Genomic DNA, 19,087 nt, shown 5'->3' on the forward strand with positions numbered 1-19,087 from the left:
CGGGCGCAACACTGAGGGTTGCGATCCATTGCCAGACACGAAAAAAGACAAAAAGGAAAAAAAAAATGTTTCTAATGACAGATTTAGCAATCACAATGTATTTTCTCAAAGTTTTCATTGTGGTCGTTTTGAGAAATATTGTCATATTTTTTTTACCCCACCAGTGTTCAGAACTTCAGAAGGAAGAATAACAAAACACATGGAATTATCTTGTTTTATGTAGAGTGCCACACATTTCATCTGTGGGATACTCCTGAATTTGCTTCTTTGACCATGTAATCTAATGTACACATTACTCATAAACTATAGAAATGGAAATGGAAGGGCCGAGCCCGTGGCGCACTCGGGAGAGTGCGGCGCTGGGAGCGCGGTGGCGCTCCCGCCGCGGGTTCGGATCCTATATAGGGATGACCGCACTCACAGCGCTCACTGGCTGAGCGTGGTGCGGCCGGTCTCAAAAGGGACAAAAAAAGAAAGAAATGGAAATAATGAGGTCTTTCTTTTTTCCCTAGGAAGACTATGATCGTCTGAGGCCTTTATCTTATCCAATGACCGATGTCTTCCTCATATGCTTCTCTGTGGTAAATCCAGCCTCATTTCAAAATGTGAAAGAGGAGTGGGTGCCAGAACTTAAGGAATATGCACCAAATGTACCCTTTTTATTAATAGGAACTCAGGTATATCTTCTTTGATTTTACCTATTTAAGAATTAGGTCTATAGCCTGTCTTGGGGATTTGCTCTCAGACAAATGGTCCCAAGGCCTAAGGTTTAGCAAATGATTTAAGTGTTTAATCTCAGCTGTTAAGTCACTAAGTTCTATCATATTTTTGGAAAAAATAGTGCCAAAAAAAGCAATTATATTAGTAGCTTTGAAAAATTCATTTCTTTTGTTTAATCTTTTTTTTTTTTTTTTTTTTGGTATTTGGGGATTAAATAGGATTACATGTTTTGATTTATCTTTAAAGATTTGTAATATTAAGGGATATTACTGACCTTTTTTAATTAGATTGATCTCCGAGATGACCCCAAAACTTTAGCAAGACTGAATGATATGAAAGAAAAACCTATTTGTGTGGAACAAGGACAGAAACTCGCAAAAGAGGTAATGGAACATTTACAGAATTTAAATATAAATGTAAAAGTAGCCAAGGTAATAGAAGCTAACATTTATTGTGCATTTACTGTGTGCCAGGCGTTATCTCATTGAATCCTAGCACTGACTCAATGTGGTAGGTCTGACTTGTGTCCCCATTATACAGAAGAGACAACAGAGGCTTGGAGATGTCAGGTAATCTGCCCAAGGTCCCAAAAGTAATAAATAGCAGAGGTGGGTTTCAGTCCAAAGCTAGACCTCCAGGGCCTAGGCCCTTCCACCTGCACTTCACTGCCAGCACTATTTTCCTAAAAAGTTACAGATAGAGGCATCAGAAACAGGTGCTGATACTTTCAGCCCTTCTTAATTACTTAAACATTTGTACTATGCCTGACTGGTTGAGTTAGGTAGTGGAGTGACAGATGATGACAGTTTAAATTTGTGGTTAAAAACACTAAATTATGGCTAGGCTTGAAAAGAAATGTGTTGAAATTTCCTCCAATCTTTTTATGAAAAGAGGGTAGAAAAATATGTAAAAGTGATGCTCATAATACCTTTTAAGTTATATTCTTCTTCACCTAAAAACTAGGCTCACTTTTTTCTCTATTTGGCCCTAACATTATTGGATCCAATTTTTTAATAGGACTTTTATGGAGACAATCTGATAAAGCTGTTTTTAAATGTACTGTCAGGAAGCAGAAGAAAGCAAGAAAACTTTCTGGAGGACAGTTTTTCCTAAAGCAAAAGATAAATGGCTTCACTACCAAATCGCTTTAGAAATTCTGTGTATTCAATTTTGTAATCTTGAAGACTGAAAGAATTTCTAAATGTTATAAAGGTAAAAGTCATAAGTGAAAATACCGATGATTTAACTACATAAAAACTTATTACCACATCAAATTCCAGAAATAAAGTTAAAAGTCATATAACAAACTTCACATGTATAGCAGAAAATGGGTTAACATTCTTAGTACACAGGAACCCCTTGCATATGACTTAATCAGAAAAAGACATATATCCCAATAGAAAAATAGGCTAAAAATGTCATGTACCACACTAATTTAACATGTCAATAGTAGGAGAAACTGTGAATGTAGGTGGGTGGAAGGTATGGAAACTCTGTTCAGTTTCTCTGTAAAACTAAAACTGCTATAAAAATTTTTTTTAAAAAGAAGGAAAATTCACCCAAAAAATGCAAACTGCCTTTGAAGATAGGAAATCAAAATCATTAGTAGTCAAATGTAAGTTTAATTTCCTCCTATAAAATTGGCCAAAAATGATAAATTAATTACAATACTCGCCATTCCAAGGGTGCAGGGAAATTGGGACTCTATTGCACTGTTGGTCATTGAATAAAAGCAATCTTGACAATATGCAAAAGCCTTAAAGTCATGCACACTTTTGGTCAAACAATTCCATATGGAGGAATTTATCCTAAGAAAATTATTAGGATATTGGTCAAAGAGTAAAAAATTTCTGTTAGACAGGAAGAATACATTTTTTGAGATGTATTCCACAGGATGGTGCCTATTGTTAATAATGGTGTATTGTATATTTAAAAATTGCTAAGAATAAATTTCAAATGTTCTCATCACAAAAATAAGTATTTGAGGTGATAGAGACGTTAGCTTGACTTAATCATTCCACATTGTCAACATATAGTGTCACTTTGTACCCCACAAATATATACAATTATAATTAGTCAGTTTACAATAAAAAAAGAAAAATATTAGGGACATACCTAAAGAGATAGTTACAAAGATGCCTCATTGTTTATAATGGGAAAAAACCCTGCATCTATTAAAAATTTGTACTACAGTATCTGTTGGGATGTTCATATTTATTATGTAGTTTTAAGGGGAAAAAAGTAGTTGCAAAACAATGTGATTCCATTTATGGGCCTGTCAGCAGCATTTGGCACAGATGGTTCCTTCTCAAAACACTTCCTTCACTTGGCTTCTCTTGGTTTTTCTCCCCTCTCATTGGCCTTTCCTCCATCTCTTCACCTCCCTAGGTTGATCTCCCCAGGGACAATCACTCAGTTTCTTGAGTGTCTTTTCTTCTGTAGCCACACTCACTCCCTAGGCCTTGGTGAGCTTGTCAGTCATGTGGCTTGAACAGTCTATGACTGAAGATTCCCAAATTTCTATCTCCAGCCTGGACCTCTTCCCTAAACTCTAGATTTGGGTAGCGAGCTTTTCATTCAACAAGTCCATCTGGGTGGCTAAGTATCTCAAAATTAACATGCCCAAAACAGAATTCCTAATTTCACCCTCCAAGCTTATCCCCCCAGTTACTCAAGTCAAAATCCTTGAAGTCATACTCGACCTTGCTCTTTCTCTCATACCTTACATTCAGCCCTTCAGCAAAATCTATTGCTCCACATACCTTCAGCACATATCCGGAATCCAGGCACTTCTCCCCATCCCCTCCTCTACCACCTGGTTCAGGCTGCCACCATCTCTGGCTTCAATTACCCAAACAGCTACTAACTCGCTCCTCTGCTTCTGTCTCTGCCCCATGGTGATCTGTTTGCAACACAGCAGCCAGAGTGAGTCTTTCAGTGTAAGTTCCATCAGATCACCGCTCTGCTCAGAATCCTCCAGTGGGTCCCAGCTCACTCAGAGCAAAGGCCAAGGACCTTGCTGTGGCTCACAGGCCCCTGCTCCCTCTGCCTCACTCATTGTATTCCAGGCACACTGGCCTTCCTATTTCCCCCAGGTTCTACCTGAAGGCCTTGGTACTTTTGCTGCTCCCTCTGCCTGGACTGTTCTTCCCTATGTGGACATTATTCATTTTTCATTTCTCTCAAGTCTCTGGTCAAATATCACTTTCTCAATGTGATAATGTTCCTTGAATGTCCCAAGCATGCTCCTGCATCAGGGTCTTTGCATCTGTGCCGTCTGCCTGGAGCACTTCCCCTTGGTGTCCCTCACTGCTCAAACTTCACCTGCTGAGAAGCCTCCCAGACCACTGCCACCACTGTCCTCAGCACTCCCATCTCCCTCACTCTGCCTTTTCTCCATAGCATTTACCACCATGAATGTAGTCGCCACAAAGTAGGGACTTTGCTCTTTTGTTCGGTTTGTTGACTGATCCCCAGCACCTTAACAGTGCTTGACATATAGTAGATAACCAATAAATATGATGAGTAAAAGAATTTTTCATAGAAGTCTCATAGTTTCATAGAAAGATATATACTACTATATTAACAGTTGGCTATTTCTGGGCATTATAAATATGGATAATGAATTTATTCTTTTTGCATAGCTGTATTTTATAATTTTCCTTATAATGATGTTTGTGTTATACCAGTTATGTAAAAAATATTTTATATATTTGTGATTTTTTTTCTCCCTCCCAGATAGGAGCATGCTGCTATGTGGAATGTTCAGCTTTAACTCAGAAGGGACTGAAGACTGTTTTTGATGAGGCTATCATAGCCATTTTAACTCCAAAGAAACATACAGTAAAAAAAAGAATAGGATCAAGATGTATAAACTGTTGTTTGATTACGTGAAAAACATCTTCAGTGGCCAAGGAAACTGTTCATTTCTCTCAGAAAGCATATGAAATGTGCTACAGCTATACTCAGACCTCTTACAGATAACGGAGCAGTTTAAAACTTGAAAGAAAAAAACAAACCTGTCCTCAGAATTCATAGAATTTAAGAATGTTTCTTAAAGGTCTAAGAAGCAGCAAACAGCATCTGAAGCCACAATCTATTATAAATACTTTATTTCAATTAGAAGGTACAATCTCTCAGGGGTTTCATAGTTTAAAAAGCTACAATCACATCATGTTGTAACTACATAAAAAAAAAAAAAAAGTGCTGTAAATGGAACTGCTTGGCTTTGACCATATACATTTCTGCACAGCCCTTATGGAATCTGCACAAAGAAATATCTTCTCCCTTTGCCCCAATTAATTGTTCTTGTATGTTAGTTGCTTTCTATTCCAGTATATCCAGAGTGGTGAAATAACAAGGCCAGCTGTGTAGCCAAAGGTCGCTCCAAGTGTACAGGAGATGGGCCATACCTGAGGAGAGGATGTATGAGATCAAAAAAGAACAAATGTTTCTTTATTACTTGAGCACAAGTTAAGTGTAACCTAAATATTTCTATATTAAAGCTTAATATGCTTTCTTAATGCCAAAAGTGTAATAAGGTCATAACTGCTTTTATCATGAACACTAAAATATGTACACATTTTAGTTAATGTGCATTAAACTATAACAAGGCTTCTGGCAATGTAGATTTAGTTTGATGCTCCCCAAACTGCATGACATACATGCTAAAATGACAAGTTAAAATTTTGGGTCACACTTTGCCATAATCATGAACTCAATTTAGCTCTCTGAACTGGTTGGTAAATTTTTAAAAATTCCCACATTGGCTGTGTACATCAAATGAAATGAGAGGCTGTGTACACCAACTCCCACATTGGCTGTGTACATCAAATGAAATGCTGACCAAACCACAAGAAACTTTCTTTAAATTGTGTTAAAGAGGAAAAACCTAGAATTCGAGCATGTTACATGGAATTTATAACAGAGCAGCTGCTTCTGTAATAAAACTGATGTCACCTTTCAGATATAGATATTGGCACCACAGCAGAAGTGACAGAACTACAACTTATGTACATACCTAGAGTGTAAGTTAAATGAAATACTGGCTTCCTAATACCCATTTTCTCCAGCCATATTACATTTCACAATATTACATCAAGCCAGAAGTAAATAATGTTGATTTATTTCATCCACGAGCAGTGCATCGTGTTGGTTCCTAGGCAAAGGCTCTGCTTATGAAAAAAAAAATTGGCAACAAATTTTCATGTTCATCTGTGGAGTTTACTTGTGGTACTGGAACCATATCTAATCTTTCTCTGGGGGAACAGGCTATAGAACTGGGTTAGAGGTGACTTATGAAAAAAAAAATTGGCAACAAATTTTCATGTTCATCTGTGGAGTTTACTTGCGGTACTGGAACCATATCTAATCTTTCTCTGGGGGAACAGGCTATAGAACTGGGTTAGAGGTGAAACGTCTTAATTACTAGTTCTATTACCTAATTCAGCATTCTTGTTTGGTCTGCTGTGGATCTGCCTTATTCCAAATGCCATGCAACAGACAAGTGTTAGGTAAAACTCTGTGTGAACAACCTAATGCAGTTTAAAGATGCATAGTCTAATCCATACATTTTTTTTCCAGCCTTTCCTACGTTTAAACTTGTGGTTGCCTAAGTTATGATTTCTTTATGTCTTTGGTGGGCTTCTGTTAATTTCCATGACTTGAGTTTATAGCTATGTCTATTGCATAGATTGGGTAATGGAACACTAAACTTTTATACTTGAAAATGACAGCCTTAAATGCTCATATCAGTCACAAATATAGGATGTACTGTCTTGTATGTGAGCTTTGTAGAGATTTTTTTAAAATATAAGCATCATCTTCCCGACTGAAGAGTGGAGAGTCTTCTGGATAACTAGTCAGGAGATTTCTCTCTGAACTGGACATTATTGGATGTCATCTTTCTCCTAAGAAGTGGTGGTTTTCACATTAAGTATTATGGCCTTATGTATGCTCAAATGGAATCTTATGTAACTTTCTCATTTAATTTTGGTCTGCTATTTCTAGACAGAATTGAAAGGAATTGTATAAATCAATTAACATATTAGCTAAGTTGTCCAATACATGGTCTAAAGGAATTAAGACAGTAAAGTATTATACATTTCCAACTGGCCTTTGGGGATTTGATGGGGATTTTCTTTTTCTTTTTTTTTCAAATTCACATCTCTGAAACACTTCACCCTCACTTTACTAGCCAATGGAAGTTAAAATCTACAATCTGTCTTGCCCTAAGAGAAATTGATTAGGAATCTGGAAACGCAAACTGGTACCACCTGTTTCTTTACTGGGCCTCTGTTTCTTCATCTTATTAAATATGGGAGGTAGAACAGATGATCTCCAGTGTCTTTCCCATTTATCAACTCTTATGATTCTCTTCTTTCTTATTCACAATAATCATTGTTGGACACTCACCTTTTCAGCTTCACATTCTCAAGATGGTAAAAAATCATGTATATAGATTATTAGAACTCTAAGCAAAGATGATTGTATCATCTGAACCTGAGGTGCCTTAGGTACTCTATTGACCTTGATGGGGTTTGGAGTTTCCCATTGCTTATTAAGAGCTTTTTAATTGTTTTGGTTCTTTATTATTTCTTTTTGCAAAATCCTTCCTGCCACTTTACTAAAAACCAAAGATTTGTTTTCTATTCATAAGCAGGTTGTAGAAAAGTTGCCTTATTTTCAGAAGCATGTCTTCATTAAAGGTTTAGGTTTCAATAGAAATAAAGACTAATGACTGGAATGACTATTTCAAACTAGTGAAATACCCTAGAAATAAAAATACTTCAAAATACTTTATTGACATTAACTTTGCTGGTGGATGCAAACACACTGCTTCAAGTAAGGCCATGTATGAATAAACTTAAAAGAAATTTGTAGTTAACCAGTTTTTGCATATAGAGAATTAGTTCTAAAGTTCTTAAAAATTTCAGGGGCTCCCCGAAATCTTATTTAAAACTTTGCTAAATATTTATACCTTTATTCTATCTCTACAGGTACATATTAGGTTAGCCCATGCTGAATGATCATATTTCCAATAAATAGAGCTTGAATAAATGGCTTTTGTTATGAATTATCTTAGTTACTTTAGACACTGCTTCCATTTGATTTTTAATGATTAATTTTAAATACCAAATTAAATACTGGTTTGTTGGTTTTTGCTTTTTAGGTGACTGTTACTTTAATGGTGTCCCTTCTTAACACATGGGGTTACAAATAACATAATATGCATAGTTTACTATCTATGTAAAGCACTGAACTTCTTATCTTAGTAGTTTTTATTTAACATCCTATGAAAACATTTGGGATAATTTTCTTCCCTCTTATTTCCTCAGGCTTGCAAGTCTACTCACCATTGGCAAAGTGTGCACCTGCACTCTGTTAAAAAGCTCACTGTCAAAGTGGAGGGAGAATAATAATCCTTCATGAATCCCAGCCAGATTCCAATCTGGGTTACCAAATTCTATTTTAATCACTTTGTAATTTCAGTATGTCTCTTTGTTCTCAAACACATCCATACACATTCACACACATTCTTTAAACAGCTGCTGTACGTTACCTCCAACAGAATACCAAATATGAAATAAATGTTGGTTAAAAACTTTTGTCTAATGAGGGGTTAAGGCTTGGGACACTTGCTATTCAGTGTTATGTAAATCTCAAGAAATCCATGCCATCAGCAAATTAAAATGCTGGACTGGCTTTTAAGACTGTTTGCTAGTGATGGAACAGGTTTGTGCTTATCAGAGGACCTGCTTGACTTTCCTGAAATAAGCTGTAACACAGTCATATTTTAAAGAGAATTCTTTATCTAAGGGCAATTTTCCTGATTTTTGTAGACCAAGATAGGGAAGGACAAAGGAGCAATTGAAGGGAGTTGTGAGAGGTTACCCATTAGTAACCACTCCTCAAGCAACTTCCTACTAACTTTCTTATAATTGCTTTAAAATTTAAAAAACTACCTTATGGCAACAGAATTCATACTGACTTGTCAAACAATCCTAACTTAATCATGTATTTTAATAATTAGATCTTAAAGTTTCCCACTTAAAACCATTTCCTTGTCTCATATGGAAATGTTTCTATTTAATATTCTTCAAGCCACAAACAGGAATTTTTTTTAATGGCATCATCTAAGCAGACAACTCAGCTGCATCACTATAAACATTTCTCTAAATTATGGTAATCTGAGATGGCCATATATAATTATCTTGTTTTGTTTAAGGAAAATAGAAAACCTAAAACAAAGACTTTTCTTGTAAAGGAAGTCATTCACAAGTTTTTGCCACCAAATGATAATCCCTTTTTATCATTTTTAATAAATTTAAATGTTTTTTTAAAAAATCACTAGAAGAAACCATGTTGCATAGTGTAATAAAATACTACGCAAGTTGATAAAATTAAGATCACCTTTAAAAAGAAAAACGTGTTTTAAAAAATGAGTGGTTACATTATATGAAAAAAGTATCCTGCTCAGAGTACTATAATTGTCCTTTCTCTAAATCACATGACTCCTTATTATGTATTTTTCATCACTTAAACCAAAAAAGCCAGTGTTCTCAAAATAATCAACAATAACAAAGGCCTTATGTTAGCATAGGGTTTGGGTACTTGGTACCAGTAATGTTATTTTTTTCTCAGAAATAAGACAATTTCATCTTAATAAGCTAAAAAACAAACTCCTAATACATAATACAGATATAAACTTTGTATGTTTTCTCTTCTATACAAATCAATATTATTGTTCGTGGAAAGACATTTCAAAATTATACAAGGTTATTTCCACCTGAAGACCATATACTGCTCTCTTCTGATCAAACATTACTCTAGAGTTGTCTGCTTACAATTTAGGAATGGAAAAATGTACTATTATCTATGTAGTCCCCGATATTTTTCAAAGCATGTTCTAAGTAGTACAAAATAGTGATTAAGAATACTGATTTTGGTATTAGACCGACTGAATTTGAGTCTTGGCTCTGCCATTTACTAAATATGTGACTTTGGGCAAGACACCTAACTTTCTGTGCCTTGGTTTCCTCAATTGCAAAATGAAGAACATCATATAACTCACCTCTTGGGCTGTTATAATTAACGAAATAATGCACTAGGCACTACTTATAACCATACCATAGGGCTGGCAGGTTGGTTCACTTGGTTAGAGAGTGGAACTAAAAGCACCAAGGTCAAAGGTTCAGATCCCCATACTGGCCAGTGCCAACAAGCAAAAACATACCTGTAACGGTATCTGCCATAGTGCAAGTTACCAGTACATGTAAACTGTAACTGATAATCATCTTTTAGTTCATATTCCAATAAGTGCACATAAAATAAGTTGTCGTTACAATCTGGAACAGTGTCATCCTCCAAATACACAGCCTACTAAAAAAAGAATCTGCCCAAATTTTCTGCAAGCACCTTAAAAATATCTTTTAAAACTACATCTAATAGAATTCACGTTTCCTTAGCAAACATCGCCCGCACACACGTGCACGCACACACACACGCACACGTGGGTACTTCAAAAAAGTTATGGAAAGATTCATATTAGCTTTTTTTCTTTTCTTGTCTTTTCTTTTTTTGGTGGCTGGGCAGTATGGGGATCCGAATCCTGGACTGGGTGTTATAACAACGCACTCTATCCAACTGAGCTAACCAGCCAGCCCTCATAGTATCTTTTTTTTTTTTTTTTTTTTTTCTTTTTTGTGACCAGTAAGGGGATCGCAAGCCTTGGCTTGGTGTCACCTGCACCGCGCTCAGCCAGTGAGCGCACCAACCATTCCTATATAGGATCCGAACCCGCGGCGGGAGCGTCGCTGCGCCACGGGGCCAGCCCTCATAGTATCTTTTAATTCCACTTTTCCATGAACTTTTTGAAGTACCCTCATGTATATAAATCTGGATATAGTTTCAGGTGTTCACAGAATGCCTGCACTCTGCATCACTCTACCTTAACAAGTATTTTTTTTAACTTCTTGTTGGATAAAGAAATATGGTAACCTTTTGGGTTTCAGAATTTTAAGGATCAGCTTCAATGACGTAGATGGCACTTGTTCATAATTACATGATTTAAGAGTAAAGTTTAAGTATATTTTACTTGATTATAATAGGCACGTTATTACTTATAAAATCCTTTCATACATATTAAATACAAATAGGTTTTGAAACTTGTAATGTTATTAAAATTATATCCACAAGTTTTTGATAGGCTACATAACAGCTACTTTGGCATGTCATGACTGACTATGGCAATTTATAAGCTGCTGCAGGTTTCCTACATGACGATCATTTATTTGATATTAGGTAATGATGATAATTTTTTTGAAATTAGTTTAAAATGTTCAACAAAAAGTTTTAAAATATACTAAAATACTAAGCTACTTTCTAAAATATGTCATATTCTATTTAGGAGCTTTAACTTTGCTTTTCTTGGAAAGCAGCATGGGGCAGTGGAGTGATAATGATCTGAGTTTTGGGGATGATCTTGGCCAGGTTACTTAGCATCTGAGCCTCAGAGTCCCAGTTTGCAAACAGGGACCGTAGTACCTATTGTACTTAAAATGTGGGGCTGTTGTATTAAATGAAGTAATATTTTAAAATCTGTCATAAAAGCTGTAAAGTACCATTTACCAGTATTATTCTGTATATTACATATTTTAACTTGGAAAAATTAAACTTATATGAACACTAATATAAGTATTTCTTAGGTAACTGACACTGCTAGGCAATAAATAGAACCAGTAGTTTAGAACAAATACAGTAGTTCATGAGTAATGTTACACTGTGCGGTAGGAACTATTCCCTTACCCTGGGTAATGCAATCATCTTTAATACATGCTGTTCTTCACATGGAACATCTGGGGAATATAAAGCTTACAAGGGAAAACTCTCAGGAGCTATACCATATACTGGCAGTACATTAACCATTTGTAGCCTCACCTCAGAAACAGAAGAGTGATTCCCTGCTCCTAGCTGTCATTTTTCATATATTTTAAGAAGCAAAATAAATGTAGATATTGGATTTAAACCAATCACTTGTAGACATTTGTGTCATTTTAAAAGTCTCATATGAATGACACCATTCATTCAAAATTAATTATTAAGCCCCTACTAATACCAAGCAGGTAAGGTGCAAACTAATATTAAATTATTTAATTATAGATAAATTTTAGTGTCAGTTCTTAAAAACATGTCTCAATATAATGAAAATTAATTATTAATAATTTAATGTAATAATTTGGGGGGAGGTATATGCCATCACAGATAACATGGAGAAACTGACGTATCCACAGAACAGAACACCTAGAAACATTTAGAACAGTTCACAACCATTAGGATTATTGGCTCTCTCTTTAGAAAAAAGGAAGATAAAAACCCAGGCAGCTAGTTCTAAATCTCTCACAAGCTACTTTTTAAAATATTTGTTTTGTTTATTGGGCTTATCACGAATTTGCATTTGCATGACTGATAAAATTCATCTTTCAAAGCCCTCTCACCTTCTACTGGTTTTAAATGATCATTTATATTTTCCTCTGAATTTGGTCCTGAGCAATATGTTTTTCCAGATATTCCTAAAGCAAATGCTATTGTCTGATGGAGGAATACATGTACAGATAAATCTACTCATCTGGATACATTTCTCTAGTTGTAAATCTGCTCCAACGTGTATGCACAGCACTGACCTCCTATGACTAAGAACACAGATTTGGGAAGAGTTATTTGTGAAGAGGTGTGTAGTCTCTGGTCTGGAATTACTGTCAAAGTGACACTAAGTGGTCCTGGCCACAATTCATGCAAGTGAGTTAAGTTGGCAAGCATTATTCTCTCTCATGAAAATCCTGCTAGCAGAACAGTAGCAACATGATGAACACATCCTTTAAATTCAAAACAAGTTTCTGTTGGTTAAGAGTTAAATATTTTTTTCCCCATGCATGAAAAATATAAATCATTCATATAAATTAATATTTTATTTTGGTCTAGAGCATGATATAATCCCTTTGGTAAGAGAAATACCAGTTAACCTAGAAACATGTAACTCTTCAATCAATCAAATCCATAATCTTAGTTTTATCCCTCTCTCCAGCATTCTGCAGTAATTAATTTAGGTATAATCCTATGATCTCTAGTTTCAGTTTATGAAAGAATTATCTGTGGCAACTCTGAGTTTAGAAAATGAACATATATGTTTCACAAATATTAAATTTTTAACCTGGTAAAACTGGAGAAAACAAAAAAGAATTTTTAAGTACAATGCCTCATTTATCTCATATCTGATGGGAATAAGTACAAATATTTTAAACAATTTAAAATTTTGAAGACAATCTCAAGTGTCTAGAATTTAAAAGTTTCTGATTTAGTTGTTTAAAATAATTTATTATATCAAGTTTGCTTTTTAACTTTATAAGAAACAAGTATCCTACAAGACTTGATTATCTGCTTCAATTTCTTTTAGAGATAGTAGCATTGAGGGCCACAGTTTAAAGGCATTTGTGGGTTTTTTTGGACAACAAAAGCATTGCATATTAGTTTTAAATACTCTCCTCCAAATGTATTAAATTAGGGCCTAAAATATAGACACCACCAGAGTGGTCATGACATTAAAAGGAAACAATGTGGGGAAAGAAATGCAATATAGTAACTACTCGAGCTATTCCAAAGAGACCTAAGCTATGACCATTTTTAAAAAAGAAAAGTGGGCTGGCGGTTAGCTCAGTTGGTTAGAATGTGGTGGTGTAACACCAAGGTCGAGAGTTTGGATCCCTGTACCAGCCAGCTGCCAGAAAAAAGAAAAAAAAAAAAAAGCTGTTTTGGTCTCTAGTGATGAAGAGAATCATGGTGTAGTCGGGCTCTTCTTTGAATCCCAAGTCGTCTTCGTACAGCCAAGTAAAGCTGAGCAGGATGTGTACTCCTCCTCTCCCATACTTTGACTTTCTAGTTGTAAAAATGGGAATGAAACCTACCTTGCACTACAGTTGTAAAAAGTGTAATGAAACCTACCTTGCACTATAGTTACTGTAAATAAGGAATAAGTTACTTTTGTGACAGTGCCAAGCCCCATGGATCTACAAATGTTACATTTTCTTTCTACTGTCATCTGAAATATCCAACAGGATTGAAAATTATATGAATTCCAAATACCCTAAATTGGCATAACTAAATACCGGAGGAATAAAAAGACAAATTAACAGTTACTCTACCAACTGAAGGACCGCTGGGCAGAAAGAATAAAACAATAAACCAAGACAATTAATATACGCTCTAACACATGAGAACTCAAATAAATAATGGAATTTGCATTTTTTTGGAATGCTAAAAATATAGCCATTAAACTACTCCTTTTACAGGTCACAAATGCCTATAACATTAATTAAGCAGTAACTATGTGTCAGGTGCTGAGCTAAGTATTTTAAAAGGATTTTATTATTTAATCCTTACCAGCAAGTGGCAAAGCCAGGATCTGAACCTGTAATCTAATGCCAGAGCCCTTAATCATCATGTTATCTGCCTACCTATTAATAAAACATGTAGGTTTAAAAACATCATGGTCAATTTCCTTTGCTCAGAATAACCAAAAACATTTCTTAACCTCCCACTAATTTTTTTTATAACATGACATATTAGCCCATGTTTTGATAAGAGAGAGAATTAAGACATTTCCCAGATGAAAAGCTCACACCTAGCTATTCTATGAAATACTTAAAACTTATTAAATCTGAATCTAAAGCACAATCTGAATCTAAGTTATTGTTATTAAATAAATTCCAGTCATGGGTGATATTAAAGTATGTGTTACACTCACATAAAATATACAAATATGCTTTGCACATAGTAACAACTCAACAAATACTTATTGATTAGCAAATCAATTATAGCAGATCAAGAATCAAATTATGATGTACAAAGGTTTTCTGCAGTCCAAATATTTATTCTGTCAGTGACTATAAGCTTTCCCTGGGAGTGAAGAAGGCTGTCTGGGATGGGAAGTTGATATTTTAAGTCAAATAATTAAGGCAGAGAAGAGAAGATGACTTTCAAATATTTAAAAAACAACAACAACAACAACAAAGATGACCAACAATGTAGTGGGTAGCTACTCTACCATATTCTCCTTAACCAAATCCCATTGCTCCCTTCTGCAAACGGAAGGCTTCCTTCAGCTATAAAGATGCCTAGTATCTTACATCAGTTGTCATTTCTTAAAATCAATTAAGTGAAAAAACTTTTTCGTTGAGATTACATATTTTCAATGGGTCTTTCCAATCATCTAATGAAGAAACAATTGAGAACGTATAAATATGCTTGAACTTGCTCATCACAGAACACACATCACTATAATCTTATGCATTGCCGAAACAATTGAGAAAGTATAAATATGCTTGAACTTGCTCATCACAGAACACACATCACTATAATCTTATGCATTGCCTCAGGTTATACAATGTCAGATCTGAGTTCAAAGTAGAGAAAATTGAATTAAAACATGTAACAGTTTTTGTGGGGGTTTGTGTATGTGCGCACATGTGTGTTTTTTAAAAAGGTATAACTGCATAACCAAATAATCTTGTTTCTCTTTATAGTATAAATGAAACCAGATCTCAATCCAGAAAATCTTGCTTTACCACAAACATCAAATTTGTATCGGGCTACAAGGAACAGAAAACTAAAATATCTTCTTTTTTTTTTTTTTCCCTTTTTTTTGTCTTTTTTCATGACCGGCAACGGATCGCAACCCTCAGTGTCGTGCCCGTACCGGACCGGGACCAGAAACGGGATCGCAACCCTCAGTGTTGCGTCCGCACCTCGCTCAGCCAGTGAGCGGGAACTGGTCTGTATGTGGGATCCGAACCCTCGGCGGGAGCGCCGCCACGCTCCCAAGCGGCGCACTGTAGCAGTGCGCCACCGGGCCGGCCCCTAAAATATTTTCTAAATACATGTTGTATTTTAGATATTTAAAGTGTGTACAGTACTATCTTCTCATGAAATTTTGTTCTAACAAAATGTCCATTTTTAGAAAATGCCATATTTCCTTACCTTATTTACTGCTTTTCTGGCAGATTCTGTTTTGTGTAGTCATAATTATTTTTAAAAAACCAGTAACAACAAAAAACCCAAAGAACATTGCCCAGAATAAAAAGTGAAAGAAAAAATAAAACCTCATCATTTCTCTAGTTTATGAGTAAATAACTGCTAAAAGGGAAAGGGGCAGGTATAAAAGATTTTAAATTACACATCAATTCTGTCATTCCCCCAACAGTATGTATTGTAATTTAAAAGGGCTGTATTGAATACATGGATCATTAACTTGGAATATTCTAAAAACAACCCAATAGTTAACGATAATTAAAGGGCCAATAATATTCCGGCTGAACAAAACATTCTTAATGAAGACAAACACTTGTTACATATTTAAACTAGCTAACTAGAAAGTCTTTTTAAAAAGTCAATAATTCAAATGGAAACTGTATTAATTTTAAAAGTCTGATACTGTCAATTTGGATCCAGCTCACCCCTTATTGTAAGCAAGCACTGAGGTAGAAAAATGAGTCAGTTAAAAGCCTGAACAATCCAAATATGGATAACTGAATTGCAAATAATTAACATATATTTTCTAAGCAAACCTAAACCCAGATTTTAAAAGGACACCTACTCCCCATAATTCAGTTTCTACTTCTGCATAGTCTTGTAAACAAAAAATACAACTATGCTTAACATACCAAACTTTTACACTCTGAGATATAAACAAACGGATATGTTAATATACATTATCTTACCAACTCATTAAAGCTGATGTCCCATGGTGCTTTATTTATCAATACTTTAAGGGGCTGGCCTATTAGCTTAGTTGGTTAGAGCACAGTGTTATAATACCAAGGTCAAGGGTTTGGATCCCTTACCACCAGCCACCAAAAATAAATACATACATAATTAATTTTAAAAAATACTTCATATTCAGATGTAATTACATTATCTAAAAGTAATGAATTTACTAGCATTTAAAACAATTTTCTATGTATACTTGTCAATGATTTTGATTGTCCACCAATTTAGAAATCATTGACACTCTGTTCAATTAAGTATAGATGACTTTCATAAAATGTCAACTTGAGTCCAGATGAATCCCCATCTCCGGGTGATCATGAGATGGCCAAGGAAATGTAAAGGACACCTTTATCAGCATAAAACCTGGGAAGGGTATCAGTGACACTACACACCACAAACCTCTAGGGATTTTATAACATACAGTGGATAAAGAATCAAAACAGGGACGAGCAAGCCCACCAGACTCACTAAATGTGAAAGAACAACTCAACTGTTAGGGAGACACAACATCTAACCAGAAGCATAAAGAATGGGAATAAAGTTAGACAGTTACGTGTAAGACACAATCTGGATCCCAAATATGGCAAGTGAGATATGTATGAAAGACTCAATCCAGCCATTCATTACCTAGGAATTTGCCCTAAAGAGAAAATTGGACAAATATGCAAAGATGTATGTTTAAGGATGAAAATACCATAATTAATAATAATATAATAATAGTGAAACTGGAAACAACCTAAATGTCCATTCATAAAAAATTGGTATACTAATTTACCCAAATAATGGAGTATTACCTAGAGGAGACTTCAAATTTTCATGAAAAAATAGAATTAAAATATAATACAAAACTGACAAAAATAGCTGAGTTGGGAGAGTGTGTTAGACTGAAGATGATACAATCTTCCCATGAACTTTGTGAAGGACATTCACATATGAAAGTTTTCGTTGACATGGAACAATCTCCATAACATACTGCCGAGGGGGGAAAAGCGGGTTAAAAATAACATGTAGTTATACATGAGTAGTTATACACATGGAGAAAGCGCTGCAAAAATTATCACCAAAATACAAATGCGTGTTTCCTCTAGGTGCTTGGAGAAAAGCGGGTTAAAAATAACATGTAGTTATACATGAGTAGTTATACACACGGAGAAAGCGCTGCAAAAATTATCACCAAAATACAAATGCGTGTTTCCTCTAGGTGCTTGGAAAAAAAGTAATTTTTACTTCCTTATTTATTAATATTGTTTAAATTTTCTAAATAAATATATATTATCCTTGTGATAAGAAAAAAGTTTCCCTCATGTTGCAAAAAGAAAGCACATTTATTTTTTTAATACCATAATTCTATTTAGGAGAAATTACCCTAAGAAAACAATTTTTTAAAATCATGAAGCTATAGATTCAAAGAGGTTTATCACAACAGTGTTTATTACAGTAAAATATTGGCAAAATCTAAATGACCAATAGTGAATTTCTTAAATAAAGTATAGAGTAACTATATAATGGCATAGTACAGTCATTAAAAGTTAAGATAAAGATATATACATCACCTACTAGCTCAATGACCTTGGGAATGTTACATATCCTCTAGGAGGGAGTTTCCTCATCGGTAAAATAGGAATAAAAAGAGCACTTACCTCACAGTGCTTTCCCTAGTATATTAACTTTATCCTGTTGTGATAGGAAATGAAAAATCTGATGTTTGTGAGCTTCCTCTGATACCATATACCACTATTTCAAAAGTTACTTTGCTATATGCTTTTTTAAAATATTTCAAGATCAACATTCAATTTGGCCATCAATCAAGTTAAGAAAATATGCATCTAAGACCACAAGGGCAGTGAATATCAAAGTTTAAAATAGGAAATGTTTGCAACTTCTAACCTAATTTTTTAAAACAACTCCTGTATGTATTCACAAAGTAAGGTTGTCTATTCATCTATACATGTAGAAAAAATAGTGCTGAAAGACAGAACCAGGCTAACCTTGATGCCTGTGGCACTGGGAAAGGACCCAGTAAGAAGCCACCTATTAACAGTGACAGAATTGGTACCTCTACTTGATTGAACAAAACAATTTACATATAAATATTAGTTTGCTTCATGAGTTTTACTACCATTGTACAAACATTTATTTTGTTACTTTCAGTAATTGAAACCAACCTGCCATGGTCTTTCCCAATCCAGTGGAATAGGAAATGCTCCAAGCCATGCTCCTACAAAACTAGAAATTGTAGTGATCTGGAGACTATTTTCCCAAATGGATGTAACTCTGTAAAAAACAAATGTGTAAATCATTGGCGGCATATATTTTAGCTGCTGGAGAATCGAACAACGAATAGCACAAATTTATACTATACATATATTTTCTGTTCATTTTAAATGAGCATCTCAAACTGAAATATAAATATTTACCATAAATTATTAACAACTAATTGGTAAGAAGATATAAATGTTTTCCATTGTAAAGGTAACATATGCACATAGTAAGAGTCAAACAATATGAAAGCATTTCAGCTAAATCTTCCTCCTACCACTATCTGTAA

General features: G+C 34.8%; 2 protein-coding genes across 3 annotated transcripts in view; one reads left to right on the forward strand and one right to left on the reverse strand.

The window, feature by feature from the left end:
- The window catches only part of RHOQ (ras homolog family member Q), a 38,118-nt gene extending 30,137 nt beyond the window's left edge, over positions 1-7,981 (forward strand). The window contains exons 3-6 of the mRNA XM_008575355.1: positions 513-677; positions 1,008-1,103; positions 4,459-6,010; positions 6,131-7,981. Of these exons, the coding sequence (XP_008573577.1) occupies positions 513-677; positions 1,008-1,103; positions 4,459-4,614 (417 nt within the window). The 3' untranslated portion in view covers positions 4,615-6,010; positions 6,131-7,981. The remainder of the gene's footprint in view (positions 1-512; positions 678-1,007; positions 1,104-4,458; positions 6,011-6,130) is intronic.
- Positions 4,816-19,087, reverse strand: part of PIGF (phosphatidylinositol glycan anchor biosynthesis, class F) — a 33,132-nt gene continuing 18,860 nt past the window's right edge. For both annotated transcript variants that reach the window (XM_008575353.1, XM_008575354.1), the window contains exons 5-6: positions 18,705-18,813; positions 4,816-5,132 (exon numbers count right to left, since the gene is read on the reverse strand). In XM_008575353.1, the coding sequence (XP_008573575.1) occupies positions 5,019-5,132; positions 18,705-18,813 (223 nt within the window). In that variant the 3' untranslated portion in view covers positions 4,816-5,018. The remainder of the gene's footprint in view (positions 5,133-18,704; positions 18,814-19,087) is intronic.

This window comes from Galeopterus variegatus, unplaced genomic scaffold (assembly GCF_000696425.1).
Source record: "Galeopterus variegatus unplaced genomic scaffold, G_variegatus-3.0.2 Scaffold1172, whole genome shotgun sequence".
In the NCBI taxonomy this organism is placed as follows: domain Eukaryota; kingdom Metazoa; phylum Chordata; class Mammalia; order Dermoptera; family Cynocephalidae; genus Galeopterus; species Galeopterus variegatus.